The following is a 20,650-nucleotide window of genomic DNA, read 5'->3' as shown; positions in this document are numbered from 1 at the left end:
TAGGCCAATGGTTACAGCTCCAATTCTACTCCTAGCCTGGGAACTTCCACATGCCGTGGGTGTGGCCCTAAAAAGACGAAAGACAAAAATAAAAAAAATAATAAAAATAAAAAAATTAAAATCACATGCAAGCTTTTTAAAAATATCAAAGTCCAGGCCCCACACTGAAGATTCTAAATTAACTAGTCCGAGGGTGGGACTTAGACCTGGTACTTTTAAAAGCACCTCAGTAGAGGATACAGCCTTATCCTGTGCTAGTTATATTATTCCACCCTGGCTTGCTAAAATACTTCTTCGGTTGTTGAACCAATATAATTCTTACCAAGTGGAACCTTTACGAATCCCCACATGCATTAATCTGTCTGAAGACTAGAATTCATGGAAGAGCTATGAACAAAATCAAATCCATGAAAACTAAGAAAAAGAAACTGAATAGAATCCCCTTCACCCTACCGCAGGAGATTCCTTCCAATGGTGGTGAATCTTCACTGGCATATACTCTCAAGCCTAAAATGTGTTTTAAACAAAAGCACACAATTTTAAGAGGGCTAGCTACAGTTCAGTATACAGCCATGAAATAAAACAGAACCAACTAGCCTATGAAGGGACTCAACCCAATGTAATGACCTAATTCATCTTTTATGCGCTGCCTACACACTTCTGCTTGTCTCTCCATCAAGGGTCCACATGAGGAAGCCTTAGACAGCACACAGCCCCAATCGCAAGGGAGGGGGCATGAAACAAGAAATCACTGAGCATGTCCCAATGTATCTATCCCCTCTTCTAGTGACAAATGCACTGGAGACATCACTGGGTATATGTAGAGATACTCTCAGTTTCATCCACTATTTCTAAAACAAGAAAAATAATTTTCTTTTTTGGAACTCAGTGACACCAACACTTCCTACCTTGTTCATGCTCTTTTGATTAGGTCCTATTTTAAGAAGACCTCCATAATGGTTATTCTTTATTTGCCACCATCCTAGCTCCCTCTCTTCCCTGATCATTTCATCACCCCTGCTCCCTTACTAGCTGTCTTCTGTTTGAGTTTGCATTTTTAGAAGTAGAAGATCAAAGGACAGGAAGCGTGAGAGGTTCAGGTGTTTTCTCCCAGTTCCTTCCGCCTCAGTACTGAGTCTTTTGCAGTCAGTAGCCATGTTCCTCTTCAACTGAAGCTTCATCTCCCACTTGGCTCTGGTAACAGCATTTCCTCCCCTTGCCCTATAATCCAATGGCTTCTCACTGTTATTAGTCTCAGCATAATTCAACATTTTTCACTCCCTTAACCCTGCACTTAACACTACATCTAAGTGGTTCTTTTATTATTGAAACCCTGGATGAGCTATGTTTTGTCATAAAATGTTGTTTTAAAAATCCACAAAAGTTTGGGAGTTTCCATCGTGGCGCAGTGGTTAATGAATCCAACTAGGAACCATGAGGTTGCAGGTTCAATCCCTGGCCTTGCTCAGTGGGTTAAGGATCTGGCGTTGCCGTGAGCTGTGGTGTAGGTTGTGGACGCAGCTCAGATCCCGCAGTGCTGTGGCTCTGGTGTAGGCCAGTGGCTACAGCTCCCATTCGACCCCTAGCCTGGGAACCTCCATATGCCACGGGAGTGGCCCTAGAAAAGGCAAAAAGACAAAAAAAAAAAAAATCCATAAAAGTTTGAATCATTTCTGTCAAAAGGTGATTACGTAATTTGTAATGAAATGCAAATGGCCAGAAAGGAAGAATGAGAATCAATTAAAACAACAACATGAACCAAAAATTGTGTCATTCTGGTAAAATGTGATTAGAAATAAAGAATCTAGAAAGAGAAAAGAGAGAAGTGATGAAAAGTGGACGGTGCAATACTAGTAACTATTTTTGGCAATGTGACTTTGGTCAAAAAAAAAAGGAACAGAATTTAATCACATCTGAGAATTAGTCTGGGGTCTAATGACCAGAGCCTGTTGAAGTGAAATTCATAGAGAAAGGCAAGATATATGTCAAAGAAAGAGGAAGACCTTTTGACTAGATATAACTACAAATGACCTATAAAAAAGAAAGAGAACTATTTCAGGATTAAAAAAAAATTACCTCTTGGGAATTCTCTCATTAGAAGTGAACCTGAGGACAGACAGGAAGAATTGATTTATAAGTAAGTTCAAAAAGATTATCTAATCAGAGGGAAGATTTCTGGCATTTTTCTAGTAAATTTTAGTATTTTAAGAGCATGTTGGAGTTCCTGCTATGGCCCAGCAGAAACGAATCCAACCAGGAACCATGAGGTTGCAGGTTCAATCCCTGGCTTCACTCAGTGGGTTAAGGATCCAGCATTGCCGTGAGCTGTGATGTGGGTCATAGATGCAGCGCAGATCTGACGTTGCAGCAGCTGTGGCGTAGGCCAGCAGCCATAACTCTGACTTGACCCCTAGCCTGGGAATCTCCATATGTCGTAAGAGCGGTCCTAAAAAAAAACAAAAAAACAAAAGAGCATGTCATCATCAGGAGCAAAGTTAGCCTTACATAACTCTAGGTAGTGAAGGCAGCTTGTGGTCATGGACTTGGGTGGAGGGTGTTCCCATAAAACTGAATACCAAATAGGCACACAAAATTGCCTTACATTTCTGCTTAGAGGGGCTAAAACTTTCTGGGTCCTCAAGAATGGGCCAGATTGACATCAGTAAAATAGCTGAGTAAGACATCTCCCACTCATATTCTCCCTTCAACAACAAGAATTTGGCACCTTCCATGAACAAAAGAGACTTTGTGGGAGCTGTGGGATCCAGTACCATACACCAAGGGACCCAGGAGGAGTCTTGCCCACTGGTGCACTGGATAATAAGCATGCAGACCTGGTCCTGGCTGTGGCCCATGAACTGGCTCCAGCCCATCTAGGACACAGTCTGGGAGCCCCTGGAGAACAATGACTTAGAAAATCACCCATGAATGAGAGAGCCTTTGTGGAAGTCCAGGAGTCCAGCAGAGAAAGAAAAAAAGTCTGAGTTTAGATGCATTGGAGAGAGTAAGAGGACCCACCTCATCCCTTACCCAAGGCAGAACAGCTCAGTACCAAGAGAGCCCTTCCCTGCATATGCTTTCCCCCCACAGAGACAAGTGAGAGCATGTGAGTGAGTACCTGGCCTCCCCAGCCGTGCAGGACCTTGCTAAAGAAGTCTATTTATTTCTCACTCTATCCAGAGTTTTGGGTTGTAAGCTTCACAACCAGGGGATGAGAAGTGGCTAAAAGAACAGCAGTCAGGAGTCTGAATGTATCAAAGGAAGGTGGATCCTACTAACTTCATGACAAACTCCAACAGGTCACCAAGATGCCCTGCTCACGGATCCCCTCAACTGGCCCATGGGCACCCCCAGTACTCAATGCACTTCACCCCAAAACACACCTCCTCCAGCCCCTAGCTGGCTCCTTGTGTGCACTCTTAAAGGCAGAGAGAATGAGATTTGGCATACGGGTAATGAGCAAGCACAAAAGCCAGCCTGAATCTGTAAGCCAAGAGAGGCCACAACTTGACCTTTTGCCTCACCCCAGGGGAAGCAAAAGTAAAGCTGTCAGAACTTAGCCTGGTGCATCACAGGATCAAGAGAAGGCATACAAGCTTAAGAATCCTGCCATACATGGCAGCAAGAAAAGTGTGGAGAGGGTGTGTCCATAGGAGGTCTGAGAAAAACTCAGAATCCCTGGCAGGGCTGATGGTCTAAGGTCAGTAAAGACTGGAGTAGATAAGTGCTATTTCAAATGTGAAGACAAAAACACAAGACTTTAAGGAACATGAAAAATCAAAGAAACATGACATCACTAAAGGATCACAATAATCTTCCAGTAACAGGCCTCAAAGATATGGAGATCTGCAATTTACCTGGAAAAAAATTCAAAATAGCTCTTTTAAGGAAGCTCAGTAAGCTATAAGAAAAAAGAAAGACAATTCAATGAAATCAGAAACCAACACAAACAAAAAAAGAAATTTAAGAGACAAAAATCATGAAAAAGAACCAAAAGAAAATTCCAGAAGTGAAGAACACAATAATTGAAATGAAGAATGCAAAAGAGAGCATAAACAGGGGAGTTCCCGTCGTGGCGCAGTGGTTAACAAATCCGACTAGGAACCATGAGGTTGTGGGTTCGGTCCCTGCCCTTGCTCAGTGGGTTAACGATCCGGCGTTGCCGTGAGCTGTGGTGTAGGTTGCAGAGGCGGCTCGGATCCTGCATTGCTGTGGCTCTGGCGTAGGCCGGTGGCTACAGCTCTGATTCAACCCCTAGCCTGGGAACCTCCATATGTCGCGGGAGCGGCCCAAGAAATAGCAACAACAACAACAAAAAAAAAGACAAAAGAGAGCATAAACAAGATGGATCAAGCAGAAGAAGTAATTTGTGAAGTAGAAGATAGGACCTTTGAAATTACCCAGTAAGAAAAAAAGAGAATGAAAAACAACGAAGAAAGTGTACATGAAACTACAGTATACTTACTGTCAAAAGAAGCAATCTATGAATTTTGGCGTTCTAGAAGGAGAAGAGAGATAAAGGGGTAGAAAGTTTCTGGTTGAGAATTTCCCAAATCCAGAGAGGGATCTGGCTTTTTGTTTTGTTTTGTTTTTCTTCCTTGGTTAAGTTTATTCATTCCTAGGCTAGGGAGAGATTTAACCATCCAAGTACGCAAAGCTCATAGAACTCCAAGAAAATTCAACTTCAAAAGATCTTCTTCAAGACACATTATAATAAAACTGTCAAAACCAAATATAAAGGGAATCTTGAAAGCAGCAAGAGAAAAGAAGCTTGTAATTTATAAGGGAACTCCCATCATGCTATTAGTTGATTTCTCGGCAGAAACCTTAAAGGCCAGGAGATGGTTGGATGATATATTCGAAGTGCTGAAAGAAAAAAACTGCCAACCAAAAACACTTTATTCAACAAAGCTGTCCTTCAGAAATGAAGGCAAGATAAAGATGTTCTCAAACAAATAAAATCTGAGGTATTTCATCACTACTAGATCTGCCTTACCAGAAATGCTGAAAGTTTTTCAAACCAGAATGAAAGGACATTAATGAGTACCATGATAACACATGAAAATATGTAACATACTGGTAAAAGTTATGTATATTCAAATACTGTAATGTTGTGTGTTAAACACTTAACTCTAGTAAAAAGGTTAAAATAAAAGCATGAAAAATTAACTTTAGTCACAATAACTTGTTAATGAATATACAATGTAAGAAGATGTTTAGGGGTCTCTGTTGCAGCACAGTGGGTTAAGAATCTGACTGCAGTGGCTCAGGTCACCAAGACAGCACAGGTTTGATCCCCAGCCCAGTGGGTTAAAGGATCTGTCATTGCTGCAGCTGCAGCATATGTCACAGCTGTGGCTAAGGTTCAGTCGTTAGCCCAGGAACTTCCACGTAGTATGATGGCCCCAGGTATAGCCATCAAAGAAAAAAAAAGAAGTATAAACTGTGACATCAAAAACATAAATGAGGGAGTTCCCATTGTTACTCTGTGGGTTATAAATCCAACTAGTATTCATGAGGATGCAGGTTGGCCTTGCTCAATGGGTTAAGGACCCTGCATTGCCGTGAACTGTGGTATAGGTCACAGATGTGGCTCAAATCCTGCATTGCTGTGGCTGTGGCATAGGCAGACAACTGCAGCTCCGATTCAACCCCTAGTCTGGGAACTTCCACATGCCACAAGTACAGCCCTAAAGAGCAAGAAGAAAAAAAAAAAGGTAGAGAGAGAGAATGAGTAAAAGGGTAAACTTTTTGTATGTCATCAAAGTTAAGTTGTTATCATAAAATAGACTGTTATAGATAAAATGTTTTATATAAGCCTCATGGTAACCACAAATAAAAAACCTTGACTAAATATAAAAGGTAAAGACAAGGAAAATGAAGCATACTCCTACAGAAAATAACCAATTCACAGAGGAAGACACCAAGGGAGAAAGAAAGGAACAAAGGAACTACAAAATAGCCAGAAAACAATAAGATGGCATAAGTAAGTGTTTACCTAACAATATCACTCCAAATGTAAATAGATTAAATTCTCTAGTTAAAAGGCAAAGAGTGGCTGGATGTATTTTAAAAAAAAAAATCCAACTACATGCTGCCTACTAGAGATTCACTTTAGTTTCAAGGACACATACAGGCTCAAAGTTAAAGGATAAGAAAAAAAGTATTCCACGCAAGTACACACCAAAACAGAACAAGGCTACCCAAACTTACATAAGACTTTAATTCAAAAGCTGTAACAAGAGACAAACAAGGTCATTATATAACAAATGGGTCAATTGATCAAAAGAATAAAACAATTGTAAATATGCACCCAACATTAGAACACCTAAATATAATAAACAAATAATAACAGATCTTAAAGAAGAAAGTCAATATAGTAATATTAGGCGACTTCATTACCCTACTTTCAACAATGCATAGATCATCCAGAGAAAAAGTCAATAAGGAAATGTTGGACTTGAACTATACCTTAGACCAAATAGACCTAACACATATATAAAGAATATTCCACTCAATAGCACCAGAATATGCATTCTTCTCAAATCCATACAGAACAAGCATTTTAAGAATTAATGTCAATCCTTCTTAAACTCTCTAAAAAAACTGAGGAGGAAGGAACACTACCAACTCATCTTAAGAGACCAGCATTATCCTGATACCAAAATCAGACAAGGACACTACAAGAAAACTACAGATATCTCTGATGAATATACATACAAAATTTTTCAACAAATATTAGCAAAATGAATTCAACAGCACATTGGAAGTATTATACACCATGATCAAATGGGATTTCTTCCTGCAAGGATAGTTCAACATAAAACAAATCAATAAATATGTGATATATCATATAAACGGAGTGAAGGATTAAAAACATGATTATCTCAAAATTGCAGAAGCATTTGACAAAACACATCCTTTCACGATAAAAAAAAATCTCAACAAACTGGATATGAAGGGAGTGTACCTCAACTTAATAAAATTTATATGACAAGTCCACAGCTAACCTCATACTCGAAACTGAAGAATTAAAAGCTTTCCCCCAAGATCAGAAACAAGAAAAGGGTGCCCACTTTCACCACTCCTTTTCAACATAGTATTGAAAGTCCTGGTCATAGCAATTAGGCAAGAAAAAGAAATAAAAGGCATCCAAAAAGAAATAAAAGGAAAGAAGTAAAATTGTCACTATTTGCAGGTGACATGATATTATAAAAAAACCCAAAAGACTCCACCAAAAAAATATTATAACTAATCAACAAGTTCAATAAAGTTACAGGATACAAAATCAATATACAAAAGTCAATTGTGTTTCTATACTAATAGCAAACTGTCAGAAAACAGTCCCTTTTGTGATTTCAGCAAAAAGAGTAATACACATAGAAATAAATTTAACAAAGGAAGTAAAAAAAAAAAAAAAAAAAAAAAACCTAAGCACTGAAAACTATAAGACATTGATGAAAGAAAGTGAAAAAGACACAAATAAATGGAAAGATATTCCATGCTCAGGGATTGGAATGATTAATATTGTTAAAATACCCAAAACAATCTATAGATTTAATGCAATCCTATTAACATTCCAATGTCATCTTTCACAGAAACTGGACAAATGATCCTAAAATTTGTGTGGAATCACAGAAGACCCAAAATAGCCAAGGCAATCCTGACAAAGAGGAACAAAACTAGAAGCATCGCACTTTCTGATGTCCAACTATATTACAAAATCATAGCAATCAAAACAATATGGCACTGGCATAAAAACAGCTTCATAGACCAATGGAACAGAATCTAGAGCCCAGAAATACACCTTAGCAGATACAGTCAACTAATATTTGACAAGGAAGCCAAGAAGACTCAAAGGGGACAGGTTAGCCTCTTCAATAAAGGGTGCTGAGAAAACTGGTTGGCCAAAAACGAATGAAATTGGACCTCTACTTTGACTATATATAAAAATCAACTTGAAATGAATTAAATATTTAAACATAGGCCTTAAATCATAATCCTAGGGGAAAAAAAAACACAGGAAGAAAAAGTTCCTGAACACTGGTCTTGGAAGTGTTTTTTGGATATGACACCAAAGCACAAGCAACAAAAGCAAAAATTAATAACTGGGACTATATCAAACTAAAATGCTTCTGCATAGCAAAAGGAGACAATTAATATAATTAAAATGTACCCTATAGAATGGAAGCAAATATTTGCAAATCATATATATGATAAGGAGTTAATATCCAAAATATACCAGGTACTCATAAAACTCAGTTCCAAAAACAAAAACAATACAAAACACCCAATTAAAAACTGGGCTGAATAAATATTTTTTTGAAGAAGATATTCAAATGGCCAATAGGCACATGAAAAGATGCTCAACATCACTAATCATCAGGGAAATGCAAATCAAAACCACAATGAAATATTACCTTATACCTGTTAGAATAGCTATTCTCAATAAGAAAAGAGAAAATGTTGGCAAGGGTGTGGGGGAAAGGGATCCTATTTGCACTCTTGTTATGAATGTAAATAGGTACAGCCATTGTGAAAAACAATACAGTTTCCTCAAAAAACTAAAAATAGGGAGTTCCCGTCGTGGCGCAATGGTTAACGAATCCGACTAGGAACCATGAGGTTGCGGGTTCGGTCCCTGCCCTTGCTCATTGGCTTAATGATCCGGCGTTGCCATGAGCTGTGGCGTAGGTCGCAGACACGGCTCGGATTCTGCATTGCTATGGCTCTGGCGTAGGCCAGTGGCTACAGCTCCGATTCAACCCCTAGCCTGGGAACCTCCATATGCCGCGGGAGCGGCCCAAGAAATAGCAACAACAACAAAAGACAAAAAAAAAAAAAAAAACTAAAAATATAACTACATGATCCAGCAATCCCACTTCTGGACAAATGACTAAAGGAAATTATATCAGTGTGTCAAAGAGAGATCTGTATTCCTATGTTCACTGCAGCATTATTGACAAAGCCAAGATACAGAAAAACCTAACAGATGAAATGGATAAAGATGTGTTACATATGTGCAGTGGAACTGGAATATTATTTATCCATGAAAAATAAAGAAATCCTGGCATCTGTAACAACACGGATTGACTCTGAGGGCATTATGCTCAGTGAAATAAGTCAGGAAAAAAAAGACAAATACTATATGATATCACTTATATGTAGAATGTAGAAAAGCTAAACTCAATAAAAATAATCATACAATGGTGTTTTACAGGGGCTGGGGGTAAATGATGAGATGTCAAAAGTACAAACTTCCAGTTACAAGCTGAATAGTTGTGAATATCTTGGGTACAACATGGTGACTATAGTTAACAATACTGTGTCATGTAATTAAAAGTAGTCTAAAGAGTAAATCTTAAATGTTCTTACTCCCTCAAAAGAGAAGTAACTATGTGAAATTATGGAGGTGTTAACTAACTCTATTGCAATAAGTACTTCACAATATATAAGTGTATCAAATCATCATGTGTATACCTTATATTTATATAGTATTATATGTCAATTATACCTCAATAAAGCTAGGGGAATAGAAAGGATGGACCAGATGGAGAGAGCCAGAGTTCAACTCTGGATAAATGAAAAGACAATAAATTGAAGTCCCGAATGTAGAAGTAAAAAAAAATACAAGCTTTTGTTTTGCCAAAGTCTAGAGCAATTTATGTGACCATCCTTTTTTTTATAAAAATCTTTTTTGTTTTTTTGTTTGTTTTGTTAGGGCCATACTCATGGCATATGGAAATTCCCAGGCTAGAGGTCAAATTGGAGCTGTAGCCTCTGGCCTACCACAGCCACAGCAACACAGGATTGGAGCCATGTCTGAGACCTACACTGCACCTCACTGCAAGGCCAGATCCTTTAACCTACTGAGTGAGACAAGGAATCGAACCCATGTCCTCATGGATACTAGTCAGGTTCATTATTGCTGAGCCACAACGAGAACTCCTTTGTTTATAAAAATTTTGTGTCAGAGAGTTCCTGTTTTGACATAGCAGAAACTAATCCAACTAGTATTCATCAGGATGTGGGTTCGAGCCCTGGCCTCGCTCAGTGGATTAAAGGATCTGGTGATACCATGAACTGCAGTGTTGGTCACAGATGCAGCTCGGATCCCACGTTGCTGTGTCTGTGGTAGAGGCTGACAACTGTAGCTCCAATTCCAATTCAAACCCTAGCCTGGGAACTTCCATTTTTTTGCTTTGTAAAAAGCAAAAAAAAAAAAAAAAAAAAATCTTGTGTTAGAAAGGGGGGCTGAGCATGCATGTATATGTGAACATAAGAAAGTAATCAACTTTATAATTAGAAAGACTCATAAGAATCAATCAGTCCAACCCTGCCTATTAAAGATAAGGAATTGAGGTTCCTAGAAGTGAAATGCCCAAAATCTCATAAAATAGGGAGAAAAAAAATCTGAACTAATTCCAAGTTTCTAGAGTTTGGGCCCCATGCTTTGTTCACCATACCAGATGCGTGTAGCCAAAGGGAAAAGGATTCCCAGAGGAGAAGCAGAGCCAGCAGATTTGGCAGTCCTTTCTCATTCAGGTTAGCAGAAGGGCACAGGTCTAAAGGACCCAGGTGAACACAAAAGGGACAGAGGAGGAAAGACCGTTGTCTAATATTTAAATGCCTGCTATGTTGACTATGGAGGCTGTTTGTACATAAGGAAAAGCTTCATCCTTTCTCATTTTTTATTATCTAAAACTATGTAATCAGTGAAAAGTAAGGTCATTTAAAGTTCTGTCCTTCAAAGAAGCAGTTACAATGATGAGAATCATACCGTACCAGGGAATTCACTTGTTTTCCTCTTACCTATAACCACCTTCTAGAGATGCATTAAACCCATCCATGCTTCCACCTGAGTCAGGCATATTGACATCCTTGTAAATTCTAAATGGGCTTCTTTTCAAAATTCCAAGAGAGATGGCTTAAGCCCTTCGAACTATACTCAAGAAATTGAGTTTTATCAGACAGAGCCTCACACATATTAGGGAAGCATCTGATTCCTTAATGAAAAAAAAAAGTTCCCTAAGCAATACATATGATTTCAATATATCTATAAACTAAATTCCTTTCCATTTCATAAAAATTAAAACAATACATAACATCTTCAGTAAGTGTCAAGACAGAAGTAAATTACATAAAATGTGAAAGTAAATAACTTGACTTTTTTAAATAAAGAAGGAAGACCATCTCTTTCACACAAGTACCCCCGTAAAAACTGGCATGGCAATGAAGCTTTCTCATAAACTTTGAAAGGTGAAAATATACATGCCAAGAAAAGCACTTCATTTATGTTTATATGAATAGATGGTTCCCATGGTAACAAATTCAACTCATGAATTCTTCTTTTAGTTCAGTGTAGTACATTAGCAGGTTCAATATTACATTGGCCAGTTTCATTTCTGCTAATGCCAAGTGAAAAGCCTGCTGCTACAGGAAGCATACTATGCAACCAGTGATTTTCCAAATCAGGAGTCCAAAAGGTGTCAAGTTCAATATCCCAGCATCCCTACCTCTAAAATAATTTCTTAAAATAAAATGTGGTTTTAAAAAACCTCACTTTTATTAAAGAACAGAGGGGAAGGAAGGGGGAGGGAGGAAAAGGATAAGAAGCAATAACCAGACAATTTTAATGAATCATTCTTTTCTTTCATGTCTTATTATTACCTATTAACATTACAATGTCTCCTCAAATTGAAAAATTAAGGAGTTGGCTTCAATGCAAACAGAATCACAGAACAGGCAACATAAATGAACAAATGAATCCCATTAGTTAGTGTTTGCCATAATTAAAGGGGAAGTCTCTTGCAGCCAAGATCTAGCCACTTTCTGCAATGGGAAATGTAAACTTATCTTCCAGGTTTTCACAAGTTGGAAATACTCATTCTTATGCAAAAAAATCTCCTAATTTTTAAATATTGGCTTTTTTAAAAATTTGGTCCCAAAGCATATGGCTAGAGTTGAAACCAGTTGGCTGGTCTCCAGGTTGCAAGCCCTGGCTTATATAGAAATTCCTGTCTTTACAACATCATTCTAAACTATCATCACAGATTTGTGGTTATGGAAGCCTGAGAAGAATGAGACTAGAAGGAATGGAGACTAGAGTGTCAAGTTCGAAGTGAATCACCACTCCCCTGCCACCGCACCCTGGATCGACTACTATAACAGCACCACATTATTTGTGTCAAAGTCAGTCTACCACCACCAGACTGGAAACTTCTTATAGGCAAGGCCACATCTTACTCATCTTAGTTTCCTCAACACTTGGCATGTGAAAAGCACAAGATAAATAGATTTGAATGAGTAAGTGAATGAACAAATAAACACCAAGTGGATGTAATCTCTGATGTCAACCCGCCACTAACCTCGTTTTCTCCAACATGGAACTTGGTAGAAAGAGTATCTCCAGTGACTCCGCGTGTCAAAAAGAGTTGCTCTATACCTGAGCAGAAGCAATGACTGCATATATTGATGGTCAAGCAAATTTGGGGCAGACTTACTAAATTTCCATTGCTGGAATAAAGCCAAGAAACAAGTCTTTCAAGTGAATTAACATTAATTTCTGTCATATGAGACAGAAAGGAAGTCTCAAGAGGGTAGGAGTAGGGAATGTGGAAGAAGTCTCCATTCTTCTTTTTTTAATTTCTTTTTATTAAAATATAGTTGATTTACAATGTGCCAATTTCTGCTGTACAGCAATACATATATATATATATATATATATACATATATACATACTTTCCCTTTCTTATATTATCTTCCATCATGGTCTGTTTCTAGAGACTGGACACAATCACCTGTGCTATACAGTAGGATCTCATTGCCTATCTATTCTAAATGCAATAGTTTGGAAGTCTCCATTCTGTGTCTGTTGTGGTAATAAAAGATCATGTAGTCACCGCAGACAGTAGTATGGTGGTTGTTGTTCAGCCTGCACTTGAAGAAACCACTTTCTTTCCTACTGGATGCCTCCCTATAGGTGATGTGGCAAGCAGAGGTTTGAAGGGGTCAGAGGAGTACCCAGGGGTGTTGAGTGGTAAGAACAAAAAGGCAAGGTCATTGTATGCCATTTCTGGGCAAATAGGAATGTTTTCTGCCCAGGTTAAAAGGAGACCTGATTTAGAGTCCCTGTCATTTGTCAACTAACCAGTAGTTTTACTCTTCCTTCTCTCCTTTCCACATATACATTATTCTGTACACTTCGGAATCTAAACTTCTTTCGTCAACACAATCCTTGGGACAAAAATCTATACTCTTTACTTACATACATCAAATTTATAATCTAAGCTATAAAAAACATTTCAGGGTAACCCTTAGAGAACAACTCAGTGAGCACTTACAGCTTAATTATCACCAAACAAGTATGAACCATAAATAATTTTTCCACCATGTGTGGACTTTGGCACTGCCAAGTGCATGGACTCCATCTAACCACTGCGGAAGGCCTAAATTTTCTGAACCAATACTTGGGTCCCATGAGCTTGACAACTATGAATAAGGTTCCAAGGATGATGTAAGAGAATATTTGAAATAGGAACAGCTTGAGAAATTCATGATGCCAAAGTAAGCAGATAAGTGCATGAAGAAGAGAAGCTTTTGAAGGCCTGGTTCTAGGCATAAAACACAGAAACATACTTACCAGAATAGATGGTAAGCTTTCCTGAAGACTTGAACTTTGAGTGTTCCAAACTTGGTCATCACTTTGGGGGAGTAAAACTCCTCTCACTGAAGAAATAACAACATTAAAGAACATTTTTAGTTGAGACGCCATCGCATTTGAGGTTCAGGGATAACTAAAAACCAAATTCTTCCTTTTTATAGCTTAGAAATGAGTAGTACAGATGGGAGAATCTTACTTAGAAAAGGTGTGATACTACGGAGTTCCTATTGTGGCTCAGCAGTAACAAACCTGAGGACACAGGTTCCATCCCTGGTCTCACTCAGTGAGTTAAGGATCTGGCATTGTTGTGAGCTGTAGTGTAGGTCGAGATGCAGCTCAGATCCTGCATTGCTCTTGCTCTTGTTGTGGCTGTGGTGTAGGCCGGCAACTGCAGCTCCAATTGGACCCCTAGCCTGGGAGCTTCCTGGGAAACTTTTAGGCCGCAGGTGTAGCCTAAAAAGAAAAAAAATAAAAATAAAAATAAACTTCATTCAAATGTTTTACTTATGTCTCACAGTCTGTCTAAATTATGACTCCAACATAAAATAAATATTCTTCCCTTCATTACATTAGGACACTCCTATAGCATTTTCTTTCCTTTCTCAAGCAGTTTTTAACCTTTTCAAGATTCCCATAAAGTAACTGTTCTAAAATTGATTTTTTTTTCCACTTTAATAAGAAAGGTGAACTGAAACTCCATCTCATTTGGTTGATGCCAACAACCGAGAAAACAATGCAAAATGATTTCCTTTTTGGTAGAGGCCACCTTCGAAAAATGGGGTAGGACACCAGAGTGTTTATCACTATATCAATAATAAAGGGAATAAAGGTAAGAGTAGATCGTATAATTTAATTCAGTAAGATTTACCAAATCCTTGCTAGTTACTAAAGACTTTGATGAGACTTAGACTAAAGACATTAATGCAGCCAAGATGCTCTTGTGGAAGTATTCCCTATGCCAGAGAAATAAATACCATTTATAAAACAACATGAGGGGCACATATATAATGTATGTGAACACAGAGAGAAAAGAAAGTGACTTTGCCTGGAGAAGAGACTGAATCAATAAAAACTAAAAAGAAAGGACTGTCAGGAAGGTGATATGGTGTCTACACCAAAAATAGATACAAAAATAGATACAGAATCTCTATTCACCTGCACCCACTGCACTGACACAAAGCCCTCAATCAGAAGTCAAAGATCCTGGAGTTCCCGTCATGGCTCAGCGGTTAACAAATCCAACTAGGAACCATGAGGTTGTGGATTCGATCCCTGGCCTTGCTCAGTGGGTTAAGGATCTGGCATTGCCATGACCTGTGGTGTAGGTTGCAGACATGGCTCGGATCCCCTGTTGCTGTGGCTCTGGTGCAGGCCGGCAGCTACAACTCCAATTCGACCCCTAGCCTGGGAACCTCCATATGCCGTGGGAGCGGCCCTAGAAATGGCTAAAAGACAAAAAGGAAAAAAAAAAAAAAAAAAAGAAAAAAGAAGTCAAAGATCCTATTTTTGAAAAATATAAGCATTTTCCAAAACTCTTTTTCAACTGTATATACAGTTATCTGGTCCTCCATGGAAAACAAGTAGCACAGGTCAAAGATGAACATATCCATTGAGATGATCAAGTCACCTGGAAAGTTGCTGCCATTCAGAACTCAGAAGCTGGCATAACAACAGAAATGGATTTTAGAAACAAAATTCCGAGCAATTGAAATGTACATGAGGTAAAAGGTCAAAGCTGGTGGGTGAGTTTATACTGGATATCCTAAAGCTTTGTTGAACTTGCTTAGAAATTCTGAGAGTGTTGTTGATCTTTTTTTTTTAGGGCACCCTTGAGGAGGTAGCTCCACCATCAGGCTCCACATAAAAGGAAGACCTTGCTATGCTGTCTATGGATTTAGTTTCCTAAACAACCTCACCTTGCCTATTGCATTTCTTAATTCTCATGCCATCCTTCCACTACCCTGACCTTGGTATTTGTACCTTCTGCTCAATTTAGGTTCCCATCACTCTCAGGTCATGACCTCCTAGCTTTTTTTCCCCTCCCTTTGATCCCAATACCCAGATTCCTGGACCATCGCCTATGTGCTGTTTCCCTAAGATAGGCCCCACCTAGGTGATGTCAGCCTTGCCAAAGGGACTTCAGTAATTTCATATTATAACAATTCTCATTTCTTTTCACTATTTTAGCTGGATTGGGTATTCCAACAAGAATCAACAAGTAATAAAAGGAACATATGAGAAAGTGAGCCCAGGGCACTGCACTACTCCAAAATACAAAGGCTCCCTAGTGCTGTAGAACTGATAGTTTAATATCACTATCATCACTGAAGGGAGAGCTTGTCCACTTTAAAGTCCCATGTAACCCATATGAAGCTCAGGCCACTCTGCAGCCCTATTTAGCCCAGTGTCACATTAAACAAATATCAGTCCAGCAGCGAAAATAATGGAAGAGCAATTTAAAGTTTTAGGAACTGGTTTCCCAAACAGGAAGAGTCTCACAGACACAGAAATCAAGAGGGATAAATTAGGAGGTTGGGATTAATTACATATATATATACACACTATATATATAAAATAACCAACAAGGACCTGCTGTATAGCACAGGAAACTATAGTCAATATTTTTTTTAATTTTTATGTAATGATTTTTATTTTTTTCATTATGGCTGGTTTACAGTGTTCTGTCAATTTTCCACTGCACAGCATGGTGACCCAGTTACACATACATGTATAGATTCTTTTTTCTCGCATTATCATGCTCCATCATAAGTGACTAGATATAGTTTCCAGTGCTACACAGAAGGACAGAAAAGAAAATCATCAACTTAGAGAGTAGACTTGTGGTTGCCAAGGGAGAGGGGGAGGGAGCGGGATGGATTTGGGAACTTGGGGATAATAGATGCAGATTATTACCTTTGGAATTGATATACTCAATATTTTATAATAACCTACAAGGGAAGAGAATATGAAGAAGAATACATGTGTACATATATATGAATATATACATATATATGTGTATGTATAACTAAATTGCTGTGCTGTATACCTGAAACTAACAGGATATTGTAAATCAACCATAAAACAAAATAAAATTCTCTTGGAACTCTCCAGGGCTTATAGCTTGAGAAAATAAATAAATAAATAAGCTTTAGTTCAGTCCCTCAAAAAATACTTATTTAGCGTGTAGGAATTATACATAGTAAAATTTTGTTGATTTTTTTTCTCTCTGTTCGGTCTTTTCCCCTTGTGTATATTTGTGTTTATTTACACACACACACATAGAGGCCCAGATGGTAGCTGCCTGAAAGGACACAGGCTCTTTTCTCTTAAGAACATGTGAGAGTTGGAGAGGCTATAAAAATGCATCATTGTTTAGTATTTCATGAATTTTCCTTTTTGGCAGCTGGTGCTTCTCCCATGAAGTCACTTTAATAAAATATACTCTGCTGGACATTTTAAAGGCTAAACTACCAACAAGTGAAGAAGCAGAGAAGCAAGCTTGAAGTAGTAAGTAATAGGACACCGCATCCCTGATGAGCTAAGCCACTGCATACTGGTAAACAGATGCTTAGAAAGTTTTAGTCCCAGGTTGACCAGGCCACCAAAAAGCAAAAATCCTCTAAATCCAAATCCCCAGATCCACCTGCTGATTTCAGATCATAACTGAAACTCTACAGCTGTTCTGAAGTCAAGCTTAGCATTGGATTCTCTGGGATTCTTTCCAGCACCCAGTATCAATTACTCTTTAACCAAGATCAACTTTCCTAAGATGTTCTTTCTCTTTTGCTCTTTGGTTTTTAAGTCTTTACCACCTGACTTGGCTTTGGAGAGTTAATTTCTTGGTTGCCTGGGCAGCACTATAACTGTTTCAATTTATACTTTTAATATACTTTATTCCTATATCTCTAAACTATTTCTAAATGCCATGCTGTTCTTCACCTCCCCCACTCTTTGTGGCCTTCTGTCCACAAATACTCCAGAAATCCCTGATTGGTCTCTCCCAAAGAGCTGCATGACTAAAGCACCCTATATCAGGAGGGCTTCTGCCTCATGCAGTCCAGGGAGTGCTCAGAACCGCATATATTTGGGGAAATTCATTTTCTCAGAGTATACTGGAAAAGAAACTGAAATTATACATGGACTTAATGGATCCCAAACTTACCATCGATGAGTTGAAGGGAGTCAGGATCTGGATTCAAAGAGGAGCTCCCCAGCAAAAAATTCTGGTGCAGTGTCTCAGCAATATAATCTCTGAAGTTACTAATTGTATAAACAGCAGTGGGCTTATCATCCAGTTCCACAAGTCCATGGTTCTCTACCTTGTTGGAGTGGAGGCTAATTAGGTCCCAGGTGGTATTGCTGATGGCCTCACCATTGAAGGTAACTTCGTAGTGAACATCTATGCCACTATGGATGAAAAGAGAAAGCAGATTAGGTCCTGCTAAGGAAACACAAAGAAAGGAGCTTTGAAACTTTAGACCTAGAGGGAGAGTCTCAGAAAACATGGATTCCATCACCATTCTCTGCAGACTCTGGACAACATTTAACCACCCCCACTTCTTCTCAGAGAACAGAGGATTATTGTTCTAAGAACATGAAAAGAACTCTAGGGAGGACACAGCCCTGCACAATACCCAAGCATCTTCTTCCCCCACATTCTCACCCCTTCTTTCCTCCTTCAAAGCCAGCTGCTCCTTTTCACTATCAGCCTGCTTCCTTCTATCCCTATTAGCATTTCTCCTCCCTGATTTAAAACAAAAACAAAAACAAAAACAAAAACTAAATCAAACCTTCTAACTCCACCCAACAATGAGAAATCCTCTCAGAATCTCTTTATTACTGCCACTAGATGAACTATGTCCTCCACAATGGGGAATGAAGCGATGAAGAAGCTTAATTACTGTGAACTAAAATATAATTATCTACTGTGAAAGGAAAATATTAAATAGTTGGAAATAAAGCAAACTGATGACATGGGGTTTTTTTAAAATATCATGCTAGAATATTTTCTAATACGATGGTTATCTAAGTCTTTCGGGAGACACACTTTTATTTGATAGCCCAGACAATTTACAGTCCTATAAAGTTTAATACTGACCTGTAAAAAACTACTAAGATGTGATGGATTTTTTGACCTGGTAGGAAGGATAACTTCAAAGTCCATAATTTTACTGTAGGACATTAATCAATGTAGTATCTAACTTAGCAAAGCTTTCCCAATTAACTATATAAATGTCTTTCAAACACACTAGAAACTAGTTCTCATTTTTCTCCTGGTTCCTGCATTTATGAGTTGAATAAACCTTTGACAAGGGCTAAAAAACAACTTTGGGGAATGGGGCCGTTTCACTATTTATCTTTCCACGAGCAAACAGATTTCTTTGAATAAAGGATAAAGTGAAAATAAATTAGTAGGAGTGGATGTTTCATTTGATATTTTCTTAGTCACTTTGAATTTAAAAAAAAAAAATCAGAACATAGATTTTTTTTAAAGCCAATAGGACTACTCCTTCTATACTCTAACTCAGATTTCTTTAAAAGCTAAAACTAATATATAAGTGCTTACAATACGACAGGTATTTCACATACTTTATCTCATTTAATAGTCATAATAACTTTATGAAAGTTTTATCTTCAGATTATTAAGAAATCAAGCTGGGAGTTCCTGTTGTGGCACAATGGAAATGAATCCGACTAGGAACCATGAGGTTGCAGGTTCAATCCCTGGCCTCGCTCAGTGGGTTAAGGATCCGGCATTGCCATGAGCTGTGGTGTAGGTCGCATACATGGGTTGGATCTGGTGTTGCTGTGGCTGTGGCATAGGCTGGCAGCAACAGCTCTGATTAGACCCCTAGCCTGGGAACCTCCATAAGCTGTGGGTGTGACCCTAAAAGGACAAAAGACAAAAGAAAAAAAAAGAAAGAAAGAAATCAAGCTTAAAGAAGTTAAAAAAAAAAAACAAACTTGCCTAAAATTTCACAATATAAAAGGGGTAGAGGCAAAATTCAAACAGATGTGCCCAAGTCCAGTACCTTCATGCTGAATATTATGTCACGTTCTCAGTAATTTTAATTAAACTATTATCAGAAAAAAAAGTCATTGTGAGAACCACTTTGCTCTACTCATCACTCTGGCTTGCATCCAGTCTAAGAGACACAGCCATCAGAGGCCTTACACAGCAACCCACACCAAAATCCCTCCAGCGGAAAGAAGAACACACCACCCTCCCAAAGGTAAACCACTGAAGGAAGATGTGCAATGGAAACAACCTGCCATCTTCAGACACTCTGCAGAAGCAAAATTATGCCCAAGTCAGAGCACTCAGATAAATGAAGCACTCCCTTCTCTGAGCTCACTTATAGATTCCTTAATTATAGCCTCTGTTGTTTTATAAAAAGATTTTGCTTCTAGTGAGTGCCTTACAGTCTCTCCTTGAGTTTCTATCTCCAATGTTTGGCTGATACCTGGCACTCAGGGGTACCCAGTGCCTATTAAATTAACAGAAATCTATACTTGTCTGAATATAAATAGAAAACTGCAGCCTAATCAAGGTATTCACATATCTAAAAAAAACAAAAAGTATCAGCATAATGAGAATGGTCTCATGGAGTCTAGAAAAAGGATTAGTCAACTAATTTATGTTACTATTTAGTAGAAAGCTTCTGATCAGTGTATTGTGGCTTCCTTGTAACAAAGATCTCTAAATTGGAGATAGCTCAAACAAGCTTGATGATACTGGCTATTAGGACCACCCAACTTCCTTTCTCTGACCTCAAGTTTGCAAAGGGATTTTTGATTATAACTCTCTACCGATTGTCCTATGAGGAAAGAATGCATGAGCTAGTCAATATAATAATTAGTTGGCAGATATATTTCTTGATTTAAATCGATCAATTGGCATCCTAGAGAATGCACTGTATTTTGTAGTTTGGGAAGCGTGAACTAGACTTAAGAGTCTTCTGCTTCCTGGGAGCACTGCCAGTTCTG

At 38.4% G+C, this 20,650-nt stretch overlaps 1 protein-coding gene across 4 annotated transcripts in view; it reads right to left on the bottom strand.

Moving 5' to 3' along the window:
- Nucleotides 1–20,650, bottom strand: part of IMPG2 (interphotoreceptor matrix proteoglycan 2) — a 90,845-nt gene that overhangs the window by 18,739 nt on the left and 51,456 nt on the right. For all 4 annotated transcript variants that reach the window (XM_021070505.1, XM_021070502.1, XM_021070504.1 and 1 more), the window contains 2 exons: nt 17,826–18,070; nt 13,643–13,728 (listed from right to left, as the gene is read on the bottom strand). In XM_021070505.1, coding sequence (XP_020926164.1) covers nt 13,643–13,728; nt 17,826–18,070 — 331 coding nt within the window. The remainder of the gene's footprint in view (nt 1–13,642; nt 13,729–17,825; nt 18,071–20,650) is intronic.

Source organism: Sus scrofa, chromosome 13 (assembly GCF_000003025.6).
Source record: "Sus scrofa isolate TJ Tabasco breed Duroc chromosome 13, Sscrofa11.1, whole genome shotgun sequence".
Taxonomy (NCBI): domain Eukaryota; kingdom Metazoa; phylum Chordata; class Mammalia; order Artiodactyla; family Suidae; genus Sus; species Sus scrofa.
The sequence above is the reverse complement of the archived record's forward strand: the minus strand, read 5'-3'. Positions and strand labels throughout refer to the sequence as shown.